The 14,024-nt window shown below is 30.9% G+C and overlaps 1 protein-coding gene across 2 annotated transcripts in view; it reads right to left on the reverse strand.

The window, feature by feature from the left end:
* Positions 1-5,823, reverse strand: part of LOC115884063 (serine/threonine-protein kinase Warts) — a 29,631-nt gene extending 23,808 nt beyond the window's left edge. The window contains exons 1-4 of one of the 2 annotated variants that reach the window (XM_030902515.1): positions 5,569-5,823; positions 4,948-5,138; positions 4,449-4,643; positions 974-1,209 (exon numbers count right to left, since the gene is read on the reverse strand). In XM_030902515.1, coding sequence (XP_030758375.1) covers positions 974-1,209; positions 4,449-4,643; positions 4,948-5,037 — 521 coding nt within the window. In that variant the 5' untranslated portion in view covers positions 5,038-5,138; positions 5,569-5,823. Of the gene's footprint in view, positions 1-973; positions 1,210-4,448; positions 4,644-4,947; positions 5,139-5,432 lie in introns of both variants that reach the window. The other variant, XM_030902514.1, reaches the window with a different exon arrangement.
* Between the last annotated feature and the right edge of the window lie 8,201 nt (positions 5,824-14,024).

Here is a 14,024-nt window from a genome sequence, read left to right on the forward strand (position 1 = left end):
ATAATTTAGCTACAAATTTCTTAAAAAATCATCAAAATCGGTCCACTAGAATACAATGTATGAAACTAAAATACATGAAAATTTAAGTCGCCTGTTTTTCGTGCCAGTGAGTTTATACATATATGACGTTTTTTGTTTGAAATAAAAGGTTTGTTCCAACCCGCCGCAGAACCGAACGATCACGCTCGTGCGCAGTAATTCAAATGTGTTCTAACCGAGATTTGACGGTTATCGGACGATCCTATTTGCGTTCCAACCTACCTTGGGATCGTTTAGTTACGATTTCAGAACGGTAATTTCGGTACATGGTTCAAATTGAAAACTGTTTGGGTTGACTTGCGTATTAAAGCATATTGGCAGGGATTATCAATTTTTAACAGCTGATTCTGGTCCGGCGTCCTGCTGATGCTTCTGTCTTGATAATTTTTTACGAATTTGAATACGTGTGCGTTATACTTTTGCTTGTGAGTTTGTGTGGAGTAAATCGTTCGGAAATTTTAATTAATCTTTTATTTATAAAATTATGTTCAAAGATTCTACCACTGCAATGAAATAACAGGAAACTACGCATAACAGGATCATAAAAGAGAGGATAGGTAAGTGAGTTAGTGAGTATAAAGTTGAAACAACACTTACCAACAATTACTGGATTCTGATTCTCAAGATTTTAAGAATAATAATTATTATTTTTGCTAATTGCTAAGAAAAATAATAGGCTTATGTTATGAAATTCTAAACAAAAACAAAAAACCGATCGATACACGCACGGTTCACACTTTTGACTCGCGAAAACAATCCACAAGGCGTTCCAACGTTGATACTTTTTGCACCGTCACAAAACTATTCCCCGTCCGCGCATGCTAACAAAGTGCAAGAAAACCGATTCGAGTAGGATTTCAAAATGCTTGTTGGAACAAACCTAAAGTATGCTATGTTTCATGTAGGTATATTATATTTAATATGTAAATTTTACCTTGATGAATGGATGTCTGGCATTCTTGGACTGTCCGAACGTGAACTTCCAGCACCAGAGTCCAAGGCTGGACTTCCTCTGGGTAATACCAACTCCCTTTCGATGCTGGGCTTGCGAATAAGCTTGGTATAGCCAGCGCTGGGTTTGCCTGTTGGGTCAGAAAACTGTTTGCCCAAGTAATCCAAGGCCAGTTCCACGCGGCCATTGGCCAATTGCAGGGCTCTCATAGCTGACTCCTTTAGAATAATAACAATATTACATTATATTTTGACCACAGCATATACACAGCCAGGATGCAACATGCAGAAGCAAGTAACATGAAATTGTAAGAATTGAGTAAAATTTTAACATATTAAAATGTCTTTGTGTGTAGCATATATATTAATGACAAACGCCACTGTCATTTATAATGCCATGTTAACAAAAAACCTCTTATCTGACACTTTGAAAAAGTTGAAGAAGAGTCTCTCTTAGTAAAGTCTCTCTTAGTAAATATATTTGTGGGAATTGGGCAGTTTTATACAGTGTGATTCGTAATTATATACAGAAAACTCGATTTTTTCCAAATAATCTCTGAACTAAAAGGTCCAAATTTGGATGAAAATTGGTATCTGGGAGTTTCTCTAACTGGTTTAAAGAGTAATAACTATTTGTTCATACCTGTATTGAATATATTATGTCATAATATATTTGATACATTATGTCATCACTGACAAAAAATAAGCATGTTGATTAGATAGTTATTTGACTTATTTGTTGGAAACTTTTATTTTTTTTTAATTAATCATATTTTTTTCCAGTAAAAGTATGATAAAACAGTTTCTGTTCAACTCTTGGCACAAAAAATCCAGATTTTCTGTTTAATAACTACCTAGTAAACATGTTTAATGCTGGTCAATAATGACATGTATTGATTAGTTCGATTCTAAATATTTTTAAGAACCATTACGCGTAGTTTTACGTAAATAATGGCGGAAATGTATTCTTTTCACTCAGTAATTTAATACAGGTATGGATGAAAACTTAGACAAGGAAAGAGAGGGGACAGGTAACACGGCAGCTGAAAGTGAGGCCACTTGTCACCACGCGAAATTCTCCAATGGCGTAGCATAAGAAATTAGCTTGTACCTAGACGATAAAAAATATTTATTAAAACATTAACTAATATATCGTTTATTTTTGAGTAATGCATATACAATTTTGTATTTTATAGTCTCACTTTTATAATATTAGAATATCTAAGCCGATAATGCAAAATTTATTTAACAGTCACAGTGAACTGATCATCAAGACAATTATTTATTTATTAACGTGTGTATAATGTATAATTAAATAAAAAATAATGTAAATATATATGTTTTAAATGTGTATATACATATACATATACCGTATGATCGAAAAATAACGGCATTCTATTTGTTGGAAATGACGATCGATGACATTCCACATATAATTCTACATATAAAATGACATAAAAACTATATAAAATGGCATCGAAAAACGACTGAGAGGAATGGCCCTTCACACTTGCCTACGGATTCAATGAATAATGTAATTTTTAATATTTGTTACCTTCAATCATAAGAATATCCGAATTTTCCGCAAAAAAAAAACAATTCTAGAAGCTTTGTGTTATTTTATTTATTTATTTTTAAATTTTTATTAATTACTCATTGAAACTATTATTATACACCTAAACTAGCAAATTTTTTGAAAGGATATTTAAAAAAATATTGTAACAAGTACCCCGCCACAAGTTTGTCCACCCCCAGCAAATCTGTTAAGTTTAAGTTTTATGTAACAACTATACATATAGATTTTTTATATCCAAAATTTTTCGTTTTTTTTTCATAGTTTACAATTATTATTTTACATATTTGATAACAACACTTTATACATTTTTTTACATGTAAAATATATAAAAAAATGTTTATTGCAGAAATTGTATTTCTCTGATTATAATACCCTACGCCCCTGGACGAATCCTGTCTAACTAGCATTATTTATAGTTTCAAACATTAATTATAATATAGGATATTGAAAATACTACTTGGAATTAAGAAAAATAGTTGGCTTTGGATGTGGTACAAGACATATTAAAAGCATTTTAAATATTTTTACCGCTATAATGAAAAAAATGTACATTTATGACTACATAGCACAAGTTGTGTATCAACTTTTACCTGTAAAATGTAATTCCAGTCATTTTTTTCTCGCTTCAGCCTTTGCAGCCATACGCCGAACATCTTACCATACTAAACAACACAGTTTATAAATTTAAAACAAAACAGTATTCACAAAAAACATAAAAATTCGCTTGGTGTCACCTCTAAATCTTGTCACCAAAGTATGGCCGCCGATCAAGTTTTGGCCTCAAAAATTTTTCACAGGAGAATATGCGTGTCAGCTGTCCCCTCTCTTTCCTTGTCTAAGGATGAAAAGTTATTACTCTTCAAAACAGTTCAAAAACATGTAGGTGGCGCCCCCTACAAATAGTACTCATATTCACATCAAAATAAAATTTCTCATGTCAAAAAACACCCAGACACCAATTTTCATCCAAATATCGACCTGAGTTCAGAAATTATTTGGAAAAAATTGAAATAAAATGAAACTTCTACATCTACATCCTCTGTTTCTCCTAAACTAAGTATTTTAGGCCATACATTTATACATTTTTTTACCTATTTTTATCTGCAGAATATGCTGCTGGAGTTTCCCGAATACAATTTAGACCACCCTGTATAAAAATAACTGTCGATTTACACTTGTGGTGAAACTATATTTTATTATAATTTCGAAAATAAAGCAAGAGATGTTTTTGCTTTTTATTCAGTTGGAAAATACATTGATATTTTTAATTACACACTGGAATCTCAAGTGTAATTAAGGCATTTTGTTTTAACAGAGCAGTATACTACAGACACATTATACACATTCAGAAACCCTTCTAAAAGTGAAAACAACATACAATGATAAAATGTATAAGCTTTACATTGGAAAATTAAACTAAGCCAAACATTTGAATTTCTCCAAATTCATTTAACTTTGACTAAAAGGATAGTAAGTGGAAGAGCTACATTTAAATTAAGTTTAAATAATTTTCACAGTTGTCTACAGTACGTCTGTCCGTTCTATAGCTACGGGGTATCCGTGAGAGGGGAAACGATATTCTCTCGATGTTTTTCGTAAAAAATTAGACGGCGCGTCTCATCAATAAAAATTCGATAAATTTGCAAGTAGCCAATAAAATGAGTGGGCGGAGCGATTTGAGGTGACGTACTCGTCAAGTCGACGAATAAAATATATTGTTGTTAACTTAAATGTTTTTTGTCCGCATTCCTTTCATACACACAGATCCAGCAGACGTACTATAAAACAACATATAAAGACCAATGTTTATAGGTTAGAAATATAGAAATATAATTGATAGAATAATAAGTGATTAATAATTACAAAACACTGACTGACTTACCTCTGAATACCCCATACTTATTAACTGAGCCAACGCATGTCGAATCTGTAAGTGATCTTTACCATTATCACCATTCGAACCTGACGTAGAGCTCATAGAACTAATTCCACTTGTAGCTGAGAAATTTGATATTGTACTTGCTGCACTAGATCCTAAAACTTCACTACCACTCTTCGCAAAAGGCCTCAGAGAATTCTACAAAGAAAGAGAACATAGATACTCAGTACAGAATAATATTAAGCTTCTGTATTTAGTAGTCTGCAAAATATATGAATAAAATATGATTATATCAGATCGACAGTAGATCTCCAATGTTTTCTTCGGGTCCTTCTGAAAGTGCTCGACAGTTCTAGTACATACTTTAGTAATAAGATGTAGAATTGGAGCTAGTTTTGTTTTATGTAAACAGATGATTAATTTATTTTCTTCATTACACTAGACTAGTAGACTACATCACAACTAAACATTTCAAAAATATTAATCACAATATCACACTTACTTGAATCTCTTCCATAGCCTTTTGATGGTAGCCCGGAGACCGGGCTGAGGTGTTTTGATTCATGTCGATAGACCGAGGCGCTTGTCCCATGCTCAGCCTTACACTACAGTTTTACATTCATATTGAAAATATTCATCTTAAATTATGACACTATATCATTCCAGAATTTGATTCTGATATGTTCTTCTTTTCTGCAAATAATAAATTGTATTAATACATACAACACAAACACAATGACATATTCTACAAGCATTATGATATATCAATAAAAATTATTTTTCATCATTAAAAACTACTTTACTCAATTAATATTAGGTAGTATAATTTTTCGCATAAAGGATCGATATTGACGAAAAAAACTGTAATATATCATAAAAAGCCACAGTTTCGAGTCTAATTTATATATCTCCGAAGTAAATTTAATAGGATTAGATTACAAAATAATTGGAATTCTTTTGCTTGGGGGCAATCTCAATCTGACATACCTAAATACAAATCAAAGTTTCTGTATCGCATTCCAACAAAATCGCTTTAATTTCGCATCGGGAATTGTCGAAATATCGTAGCCTTTTATATTTTACGCCGTTTTAAACGAAAATTCTATAGGAAAATATCAATTACCTTCGGAAAATGCGAAAATAAATTATAATCTGCTGGTCGAAGAATTGACAGGTTTTTGTGTCAAACCTGTATGAACGAAATGTATTGTGGTCGCGATCTCATGCACTAAATTAACTACGCGCACTGCCTGTGACTTTTAATTAACATATCCTATAAAATTAACAATATTTTCCACTCGCGGAAGGATTTAACGTAGAAAATATCGAAGTAAAACAAAGAAAACCTCTCGGTATTTAGATGTCAGCCATTTCACACAGTGTCAAAATTCCTTATACTGCCAACATTAGAAATCGAAAAGCTGTCATTCTTTGACTATAAATAATCATTGCAATTATATTATTAAAAAACAAATAAAAACAATGATTTACCAAAACAATATTAATATCGTGTGAAAAAATTATGTACAATATTTAGTTATAAATAAATTTTAATGTTCTATTTAATATTTTTGGAAATTTAGGTTCTGAAATTTTAGGTTGGTCCACCTGAATGTGCATGCGAGCATCATAAATTAATAGAGCGGTAAAAGGTCAAAAATTATAGAATAGAAGCGATGACATCACTGTAGGTTTATAAACTATTTTAATTCTTGAAACTGACAATATTATTAATGATTAGCTTATTACTATAATTTACTCATTAGTAAACAACATATTTAATTTATCTTTTAGATTTGGTTTTCTTCCTTTAATGTTATTTTTCTTTTTAAACCATGCATGTACCTTTTCTCTGCTTAAGACAATATTAAAAAATGTAACGGTAAACATTATAATTTAATAGTTTGTTAAATAATTTCTGATATATCCAAGTTGAATACATCAACATTTTTATATTTAAATACCATCGATTCACTATATGATTTTTGTTTTTTTGTGCGTTATGCATATTGTATTTTAAGTTGCCTAACCCTGAATGCTGATATTGGAAGAGGCATACATATTATATAGTTTTACATAAAAATATATATAAATAAATAATAATTAATAAAATATTCTTAAATCAACAAAAAATACATTTTGCTTTATGCTCTGTATTTTATTTTAGTGCAGTTGTAAATTCTGTAGTAAATTTATAAAATAATTATAAACTTTTGGCGCCTGAATCTTTAATTTACTTCTAATTCTATATTTTTCTGTATAATTATATATTTAGTAATTTCTGTGTAGGGAAACAAGACAAAATAAATAGCATAATAAAATATTAATAAAATAATTACAGAGTTGCGCTAAAAATCCGGAGTGCATGTTTAAAAAATGAATTCTTCAATTATTTAAGTTAGTTTGTTATGCTTTTAAATGGGCATATTTAAAATAAATTTTTTATGGGCACACTGCAGTATGGTTGTTATTGTAGTTATTGTTGTTTTAAACATTTTGTCTGTCATTGTGATGTCGCAAAATACTACACCTAATTTAAAAGAACTTCTTTATAGTTATCTAAATGTTAGCTCTATAAATAGTTTAAGAAATATAGTTTTGAATGATAAAAGAATCAGATTAGAAAGGTATCGTACCATAACCACCGAAAGTATATATATTTAGTAGCTATATTCTGCGCCATAACTAGCTTATTTTGCCTGCGACTTCGTCTGCAAGAACATGTTTCTATTGGTTTCCATTTTTCATCGCATTTTTCTAGAATTATATACAGGGTGTCCCAGAAATAAGTGCAAGTATTTTAACTGGTAGTATAGTTCAACCCCAGAAATGCACCTATGAAGTCCCATTCGCGAAAAAAAATGAAAATTCGAAATTTTTTGAAAAACTTTTTGGAAAATTTTTTTAGTTTTTAGTTAAAAATCATAATTTCTTGATAATATGGCAACATAGATATTAAATTATATTTACAAGAAAGAAAATCGAGAAAAGATCCAGTAGTTCTCAAAATTTTAGCAAAAAATAATTTTTTTTAAATTTTCAAAGCAAAATAACTCCGTTATTTTGGACTTATTGAAAAACGATAAGAACAAAATATGTTTCTTTTATCGAGATCTACCACCCCTTAAAATACTTGCACTTATTTCTGGGACACCCTGTATATCGAATCTTCATATTATTTTTTACTTAAATATTTTCAAAAGCTATTTATACTGATATCGCTTTAAAAGAACTCTGTGCAAAATTTCATACTTCTAAACCAGATATTTAGTAACGATGAATCTTAATACAAACTTTAATTATTCATTTTATTCTTCAAGGGGATGAATTTCCTAAAATATGTTTGTTGCGCTATACAAACTACTAACTAACTAACTACAAACTCATACAAACATGAACTTTTATTTCCCACTTAATAAAAATAAAAAATATCTAATAATTATAAAATATTTTTCACATTAGTTTTATTTCACACTATTTTTCTGCAAAGCACAAAACATCCCCCTACCAAGATCAACTCGGTATACAAATAGCTTGCAGCGTGTTTTAGATAGCACAATTTAGCCTTTAATTCAGGGTCATATTTGTTATACTTCCTCTAGGAGATGCGAGACCCTGTCGTTGGTGGGGAAGCTCCTAGTCAAGTGCTAGGGGGAATCCCCTCGGGCACTTTGTCTATTCACCAAAACGTATGCCGGATGGGTACTACCCTGCTGTCATACCAGGCACCCTCTACCCTCTGTGGTCATGTATCACGGGCAGAGGATGTGGGAGGGTCTTAAGTTAACAGCCCGGACCAAGAGGGGACAACCTCACCAAAAACTTAAATCTTATAATAGCGAGACCAGGTCAAAGGGATGTGTGGCTAGATAGAAGACTAGCTTCTGCCGGTCTCAACCTTGGGGCACCAGGGACCAACTCATTGTATTCTATCGTCATCCTTACTTCTACATGCGGGACTCTGTAGAAGGGGACTGACTAACCCTTGCGGTGTATAACTAGCTTTGCCAGCATTCTCACTAGACAATAGAGAAAAAGAGATATATGCTCTATTATAGATCCAGGACAACACCTGTATTAGGTCTAAGGAGAGACCAGGTTAAAAAGGTGGAGAAAATGGAGACAGATACTCAAGCTTCAACCTTAAGGGTACCTGAGCCAGAGAAAGAAAACGAGCTTCTCGACTGTGAAGAGCACGGAGGGTTAAACCAAGGCATATAAATCACACGGCAGGCTAACTCTCTTTGGCGGGAATGCTACGCGCATACCGTCGCGCACTCCGCCCTTAGGGTTTCCATCGACAGAAAGTAACCAGTGTCGTAGTTCATCGACTGCGCACACTTTCGGCTGATTCGAGTCAGTAGCGTATGGATTAATTTATTTTGTTTATTTCTTGAGTTATATTTTATAGTTGTTGTTTTATTTTTGTTTATTGTGTTATATATTTGGTTTTTCTAGTTTATTTTCGTTTCTTGTGTTATATAATTTATTATTGTTTTTCTGAACATTTTTAAATCGTTAATTTTTACGTGTTTTTAAAATGCCTGGGCGAAGTTGTGCAGCAAAAAACTGCCCGAGTAGACGACTAAACTGCAATAAAAGTTTCTTTTTGTTTCCTAGAGATCCGATTAGGTATGTATATACATATGTGATTAATTATTTTAACATATTTTAGTTAAAAAAACAGTAGTATACATATTGGGACATTCAGCTAAATAGAAAGATCTAATTAAAAATATACAAGTTCAGCATCTATATTAAATGTTAACAAACTTATATACAGGGTGAGTCTTAAATAAGTGCAAATATTTTCAGGGCTGGCAGATCTCGATAAAAGAAACATATTTTCTCCTTACTTTTTCAGATAAATCCAAAATAACCGAGTTATTTAAGTTTAAAAAAAATGTTTTTTTTTAAATGTTGAGTTGAGAGCCACTGGATTTTTTCTGTATTTGCATCCCTTTTAGTGCCGCAACCATAGAGTAAAGCCGTAACTACGGTAATATCAGAGATTAAGAAATTATAACGTGGGAAAATTTGCGGTGAACAGGCAGTTCTAAAAAGTTTTCGAAAAATATACAGGGAAGTTAAAAGAAAATGCACGATTTTCAATATCTTTTTTTAGCGAAAAAAAAACTCATAAACGTGTTCCTGGGGTCGAAATATACCACCCCTGAAAATATTTGCACTTATTCAAGACTTATCTTATATGTATATAAAATATTAGCAAGATTAAAATGTTAAATATTTAGTAAAATTTAATGTTGAATCTAGACATTCAACAATTAATTTAAAAATAATTATATTATTAATTTAAATAAAATTATAAAAATAAATAAAATGAGTATATCGAAAATAACAATAGATTAGTAACAAGTTAACAATACATTTTTAGGGCAAGAACATGGGCAATTGCATCTAATAGAGAAGACTTGGTTGAAGATATAAATAAGGCCCAGAAAAGGTACAGGTTGTGTTCTGTTCACTTTGAATTTAAAATGTTTACCAATTCACTTTGTAACCGTATAAAATACAATGCGGTACCTACTTTGTTTCCTGCCATGAAAAAAATAGAAGTTTCTCAAAAAAAATTGTGGATTTATTAATTTGTGAAATTTGAATATTAATAAAATTTGCTACGCCCCTTGATGGGCATAATTTGTACGTAGCCTCTTTATATTGTTCAATAAATATTTTATTGGTATTTTTTTAATTCTTGTTTGTAACTCCTGGCATGTTTTTGTTAGTTGCATGTTTTTTAATTTTAATTGTCTATTCTCTACAGTGAAATATTTAATTGATTTTTTCATTTTTACTTTTCGAGAAGTATGCGCGGTTAACGACTCATTTGTTTGGACAAAAGTATTGTAAATAAAATTCAGTTTCAGTCAATTACAGTATTTTTTTAATACGACCCTGTCGTATTTTCTAAGAAATTTTTTAATACGTTTTAATCCGGCCCTGACTAGGAAACCATAATGGCGCCGACAAGGTCATATTTTATAGAAATTTTAAACAATGGAATCTGAGTAGAGTTGGCGTGCCGATTGTTTTATGTGCCGTGGTTAAACCTCAACCGTGGATAGTGGAGGGTGTACAGGGTCCGGCAATAGTGCGTCGGGCATCTGTAGCTCCTAGAATAAAAAAGATGAGAATTTTGTTTAAGTGCAAACCTAAACTATGTTCTTGGATGTATTTCAGGAAAATATTTTAACTTATAGTGGCTCAAATAGGGAGTGGATCGGGATGATTTTTAAGTTGGAACACCCTGTATATTATTCCATTTTTGGTTTCCTTCAGATCATTCTTTACATAATCCTAAGATATGAGTAAATAGATTTGATAGTTTCAGAGATATTAATAAATAAATAAAATATATATTTTTAGCTCACTTAAAAAAATATTAAAAATACAAGAACTGTCCTGAAATCAAAAACTATTAGGTATTTAGTTTAGATGGTATGTACTTACCTTTACTATAAATATATAATCGTAAATCATACAGGATGTTCAAAATTCTACGCCAAACTTTCAAAAATATAAAATAATTTTTCTTTGTTTTTTTTTAAATGGAACACCCTGTATATTAATTTTTCAATAAATGAAGAATTAAGAAATGAACTTTTTTTGTATTTGGAGTATTTCAAAATTTTTAATGGTTTCGGAGATATTTGCGATTTAATATTTCATATGGCATTTTCCACAGTAAATTTTTATGACAGCCACCCAATAATTTTTCTCCCGTATTTTACCGTTGAGAGAGCCATATGAAATAATACTGCGTGTATCTGCAAAACTATTAAATATTTTGAAATACTTTAAATACAAAAAATGTTCATTTTTTAATTCTCCATCTAATAAAAAATAACATACACGGTGTTCCATTTAAAAACAAAGAAAAAATTATTTTATATTTTAGAAAGTTTGACGTAGAATTTTGAGCATCCTGTATGATTTAAGATTGCGATATTTATAGCAAAGTAAGTTTAGACCATCTAAAGTAAATACCTGATATAGTTTTGATTTCAGGACAGTTCTTGTATTTTTAATATATTTTTTTAAGAAAGGCTAAAAAATATATTTTTTTTATTTATTTATCCCTGAAACTGTCGAAACATATTTACTCATATCTTAGGATTATGTAAAGTGATCCAAAACGAAGCCAAAATACAATAATATACAGGGTGTTCCATTTAAAAAAAAGTTATCCCGATCCACTCACACTTTTTTGAGCCACCTTTATATTTTACTGGAATACATCCTCGTACATACTTTACATTTTTTTAAATAAAATTAGAACGACACTGATAAACCGGAATTTAAGTCGGCCATATTTGAGGCCCATCGCGGTGTACCTAAGATTTTTGATATGATCCTTCCTTAGTCTTCTTATTCAAAGAGTGAAACGATATTCATTTCTGTGACTCTTTTTGTAAAAAATATGTCTTGGTAAAAATCCCTACGAGCAACAAGATATTTAAAATGAAAATAGTCAATATACATGTCATTATTGACAAAAAATAAACATTAGTCATTTGACTGAAATAATAAATTTGTGAATATTTAATTTTTTTAAATTAATTATAAGTTCTTCAGGAAAAATTATAAAACGTTTAGAAACTCTCTTGAACTTTTGACACAAAAATATTTCAAATTTATGATTTATTCAGTCTAATAACTATTTAGTCAACATATACCGGGTGTTGCATCGTCGGACGGGACATAGGAAATCCCATGTAAATTTTAATGGGGTCAATTATTGGCTTCCCTAATTATTTTAGAGATTAATTCTATTTAGGTTTATTGAAGAGCACTAAAACCCACATTCAAAAGAATAATTTTAAATATTTTTGATTATCCCGTTTACGAGTTAACACCGATATCTTTTTAAGTATTTCTCCTTTCTTATGGCCCTGTATTTACTTATGAGCACCAGTCAAGGTAAAAGATAACTGTCAAATAAAGTTGTCATTTCAGAAATTTACCTATTTAGTGCTTTATTATTATTGAAAACTCATTCCTACATGGGAAATCTTAAAGATGTATTTATAAATACAAATTAATATGAATTAAAGTAAAATAAAGTAATCAATTACAAGGTTAATTATAGTATTATTACAATATCCAATAACTTATTAATTTAGGTACTATTAAATTGTTAGAACTTTAGGATTTAAGAAGATGTTCAAATATTCCTCCGTCGACTGCTAGACAATAACCCAGGCGATCATAAAATTCTCTTCTTACATTCGCTAGTTGGTAAAATGAAATTCTATTGCATTCGGCAGAAATAGCATTTTTTAACTCGTCTAGATTTGGGTATTTTTTATCCTTGTATATCCTGTTTTTTAAATGGCTCCAGAGAAAGAAATCGTTTGGCGAAATATCAGGAGGCCTTACTGGCCAATTTACTGTATGATTTAGGCCAATAACGTTTCCGTTAAAACTATTGTCTAAATATTCCCGAACAGCCAGGGTACTATGTGCCGGGCAGCCATCCATTTGGTACCAAACTTCCTGATTTTCCCTAGCGGCATCATGTAAAGCAGGTAAAATATGATTTTCTAGTAGTTCCAAATAATATTCTGCATTTTAATTTCGCGTAAGGAATAATGGCCCGATAATATTGTGTCCGAATATCCCTGCCCAAACATTTACTTCCTGTGGATATTGCGTCCTTGTTTCGACAGACCTGTGTTGGTTTTCTTTGTTACAATATTGATAATTTTGAACATTGGGTTCATTACTTAAGGTAAACGTGCATTCGTCAGTGAAACATATGTTTTTTAAAAATTCCCTAACCGTGTTTGCTCTTTCCATCATATCAAAACAAAATGCCTGCCGCCGTATTTCATCCCCATCTCATAGCTCTTTGTGCTTTTCATATTTGAAGGAATAGTATTTATGTCGTTTCAAAATTCGAAACGCTGTAGTGTGATCTATTCCTATTTTATCCTCAAGTATCCTCAAGTTTCCTTCTGCTGATCTTTCCATCGTTCTATTCCAAGCACAATAAAACTTCCAAGGCGGTATCATTTCTTGCATCTTCTCTTTGTTCCTACCTTGCTTCACATCTGCAGTTATTTATTAGGGTACCTTTGGTTTCAAATCTCTGGATATTCCTTGCGATTGTAGATTTTCCAGGTATCGGTCTATTCGGATACAGAGCAGCAAACATGCCTGACACCTTTTGATAACTATTTTCTTGATAATACCATTTAATCATCAATACTTTTTCTTCGGTAGTGTAATTCAGGGCTAATATTTTCGATATAGGTATGAGTTTTTAATAATAATAATCATAATAATAAAGCACTAAATAGATAAATTTCTGAAATGACAACTTCATTTGACAGTTATCTTTTACCTTGACTGGTGCTCATAAGTAAATACAGGGCCATAAGAAAGGAGAAATACTCGTATTTAAAAATAAATCGGCGACAACTCGTAAACGGGCTAATCAAAAATATCTAAAGTTATCTTTTTATCTAAAGTTATTTTTTTGAATGTGGGTTTTAGTGCTCTTCAATAAACCTAAATAGAATTATTCTCTAAAATAATTAGGGAACTCAATAATTG

The sequence above is a fragment of the Sitophilus oryzae genome, unplaced genomic scaffold (genome assembly GCF_002938485.1).
Source record: "Sitophilus oryzae breed Bouriz unplaced genomic scaffold, Soryzae_2.0 scaffold_2009_pilon_pilon, whole genome shotgun sequence".
Taxonomy (NCBI): Eukaryota; Metazoa; Arthropoda; class Insecta; order Coleoptera; family Curculionidae; genus Sitophilus; species Sitophilus oryzae.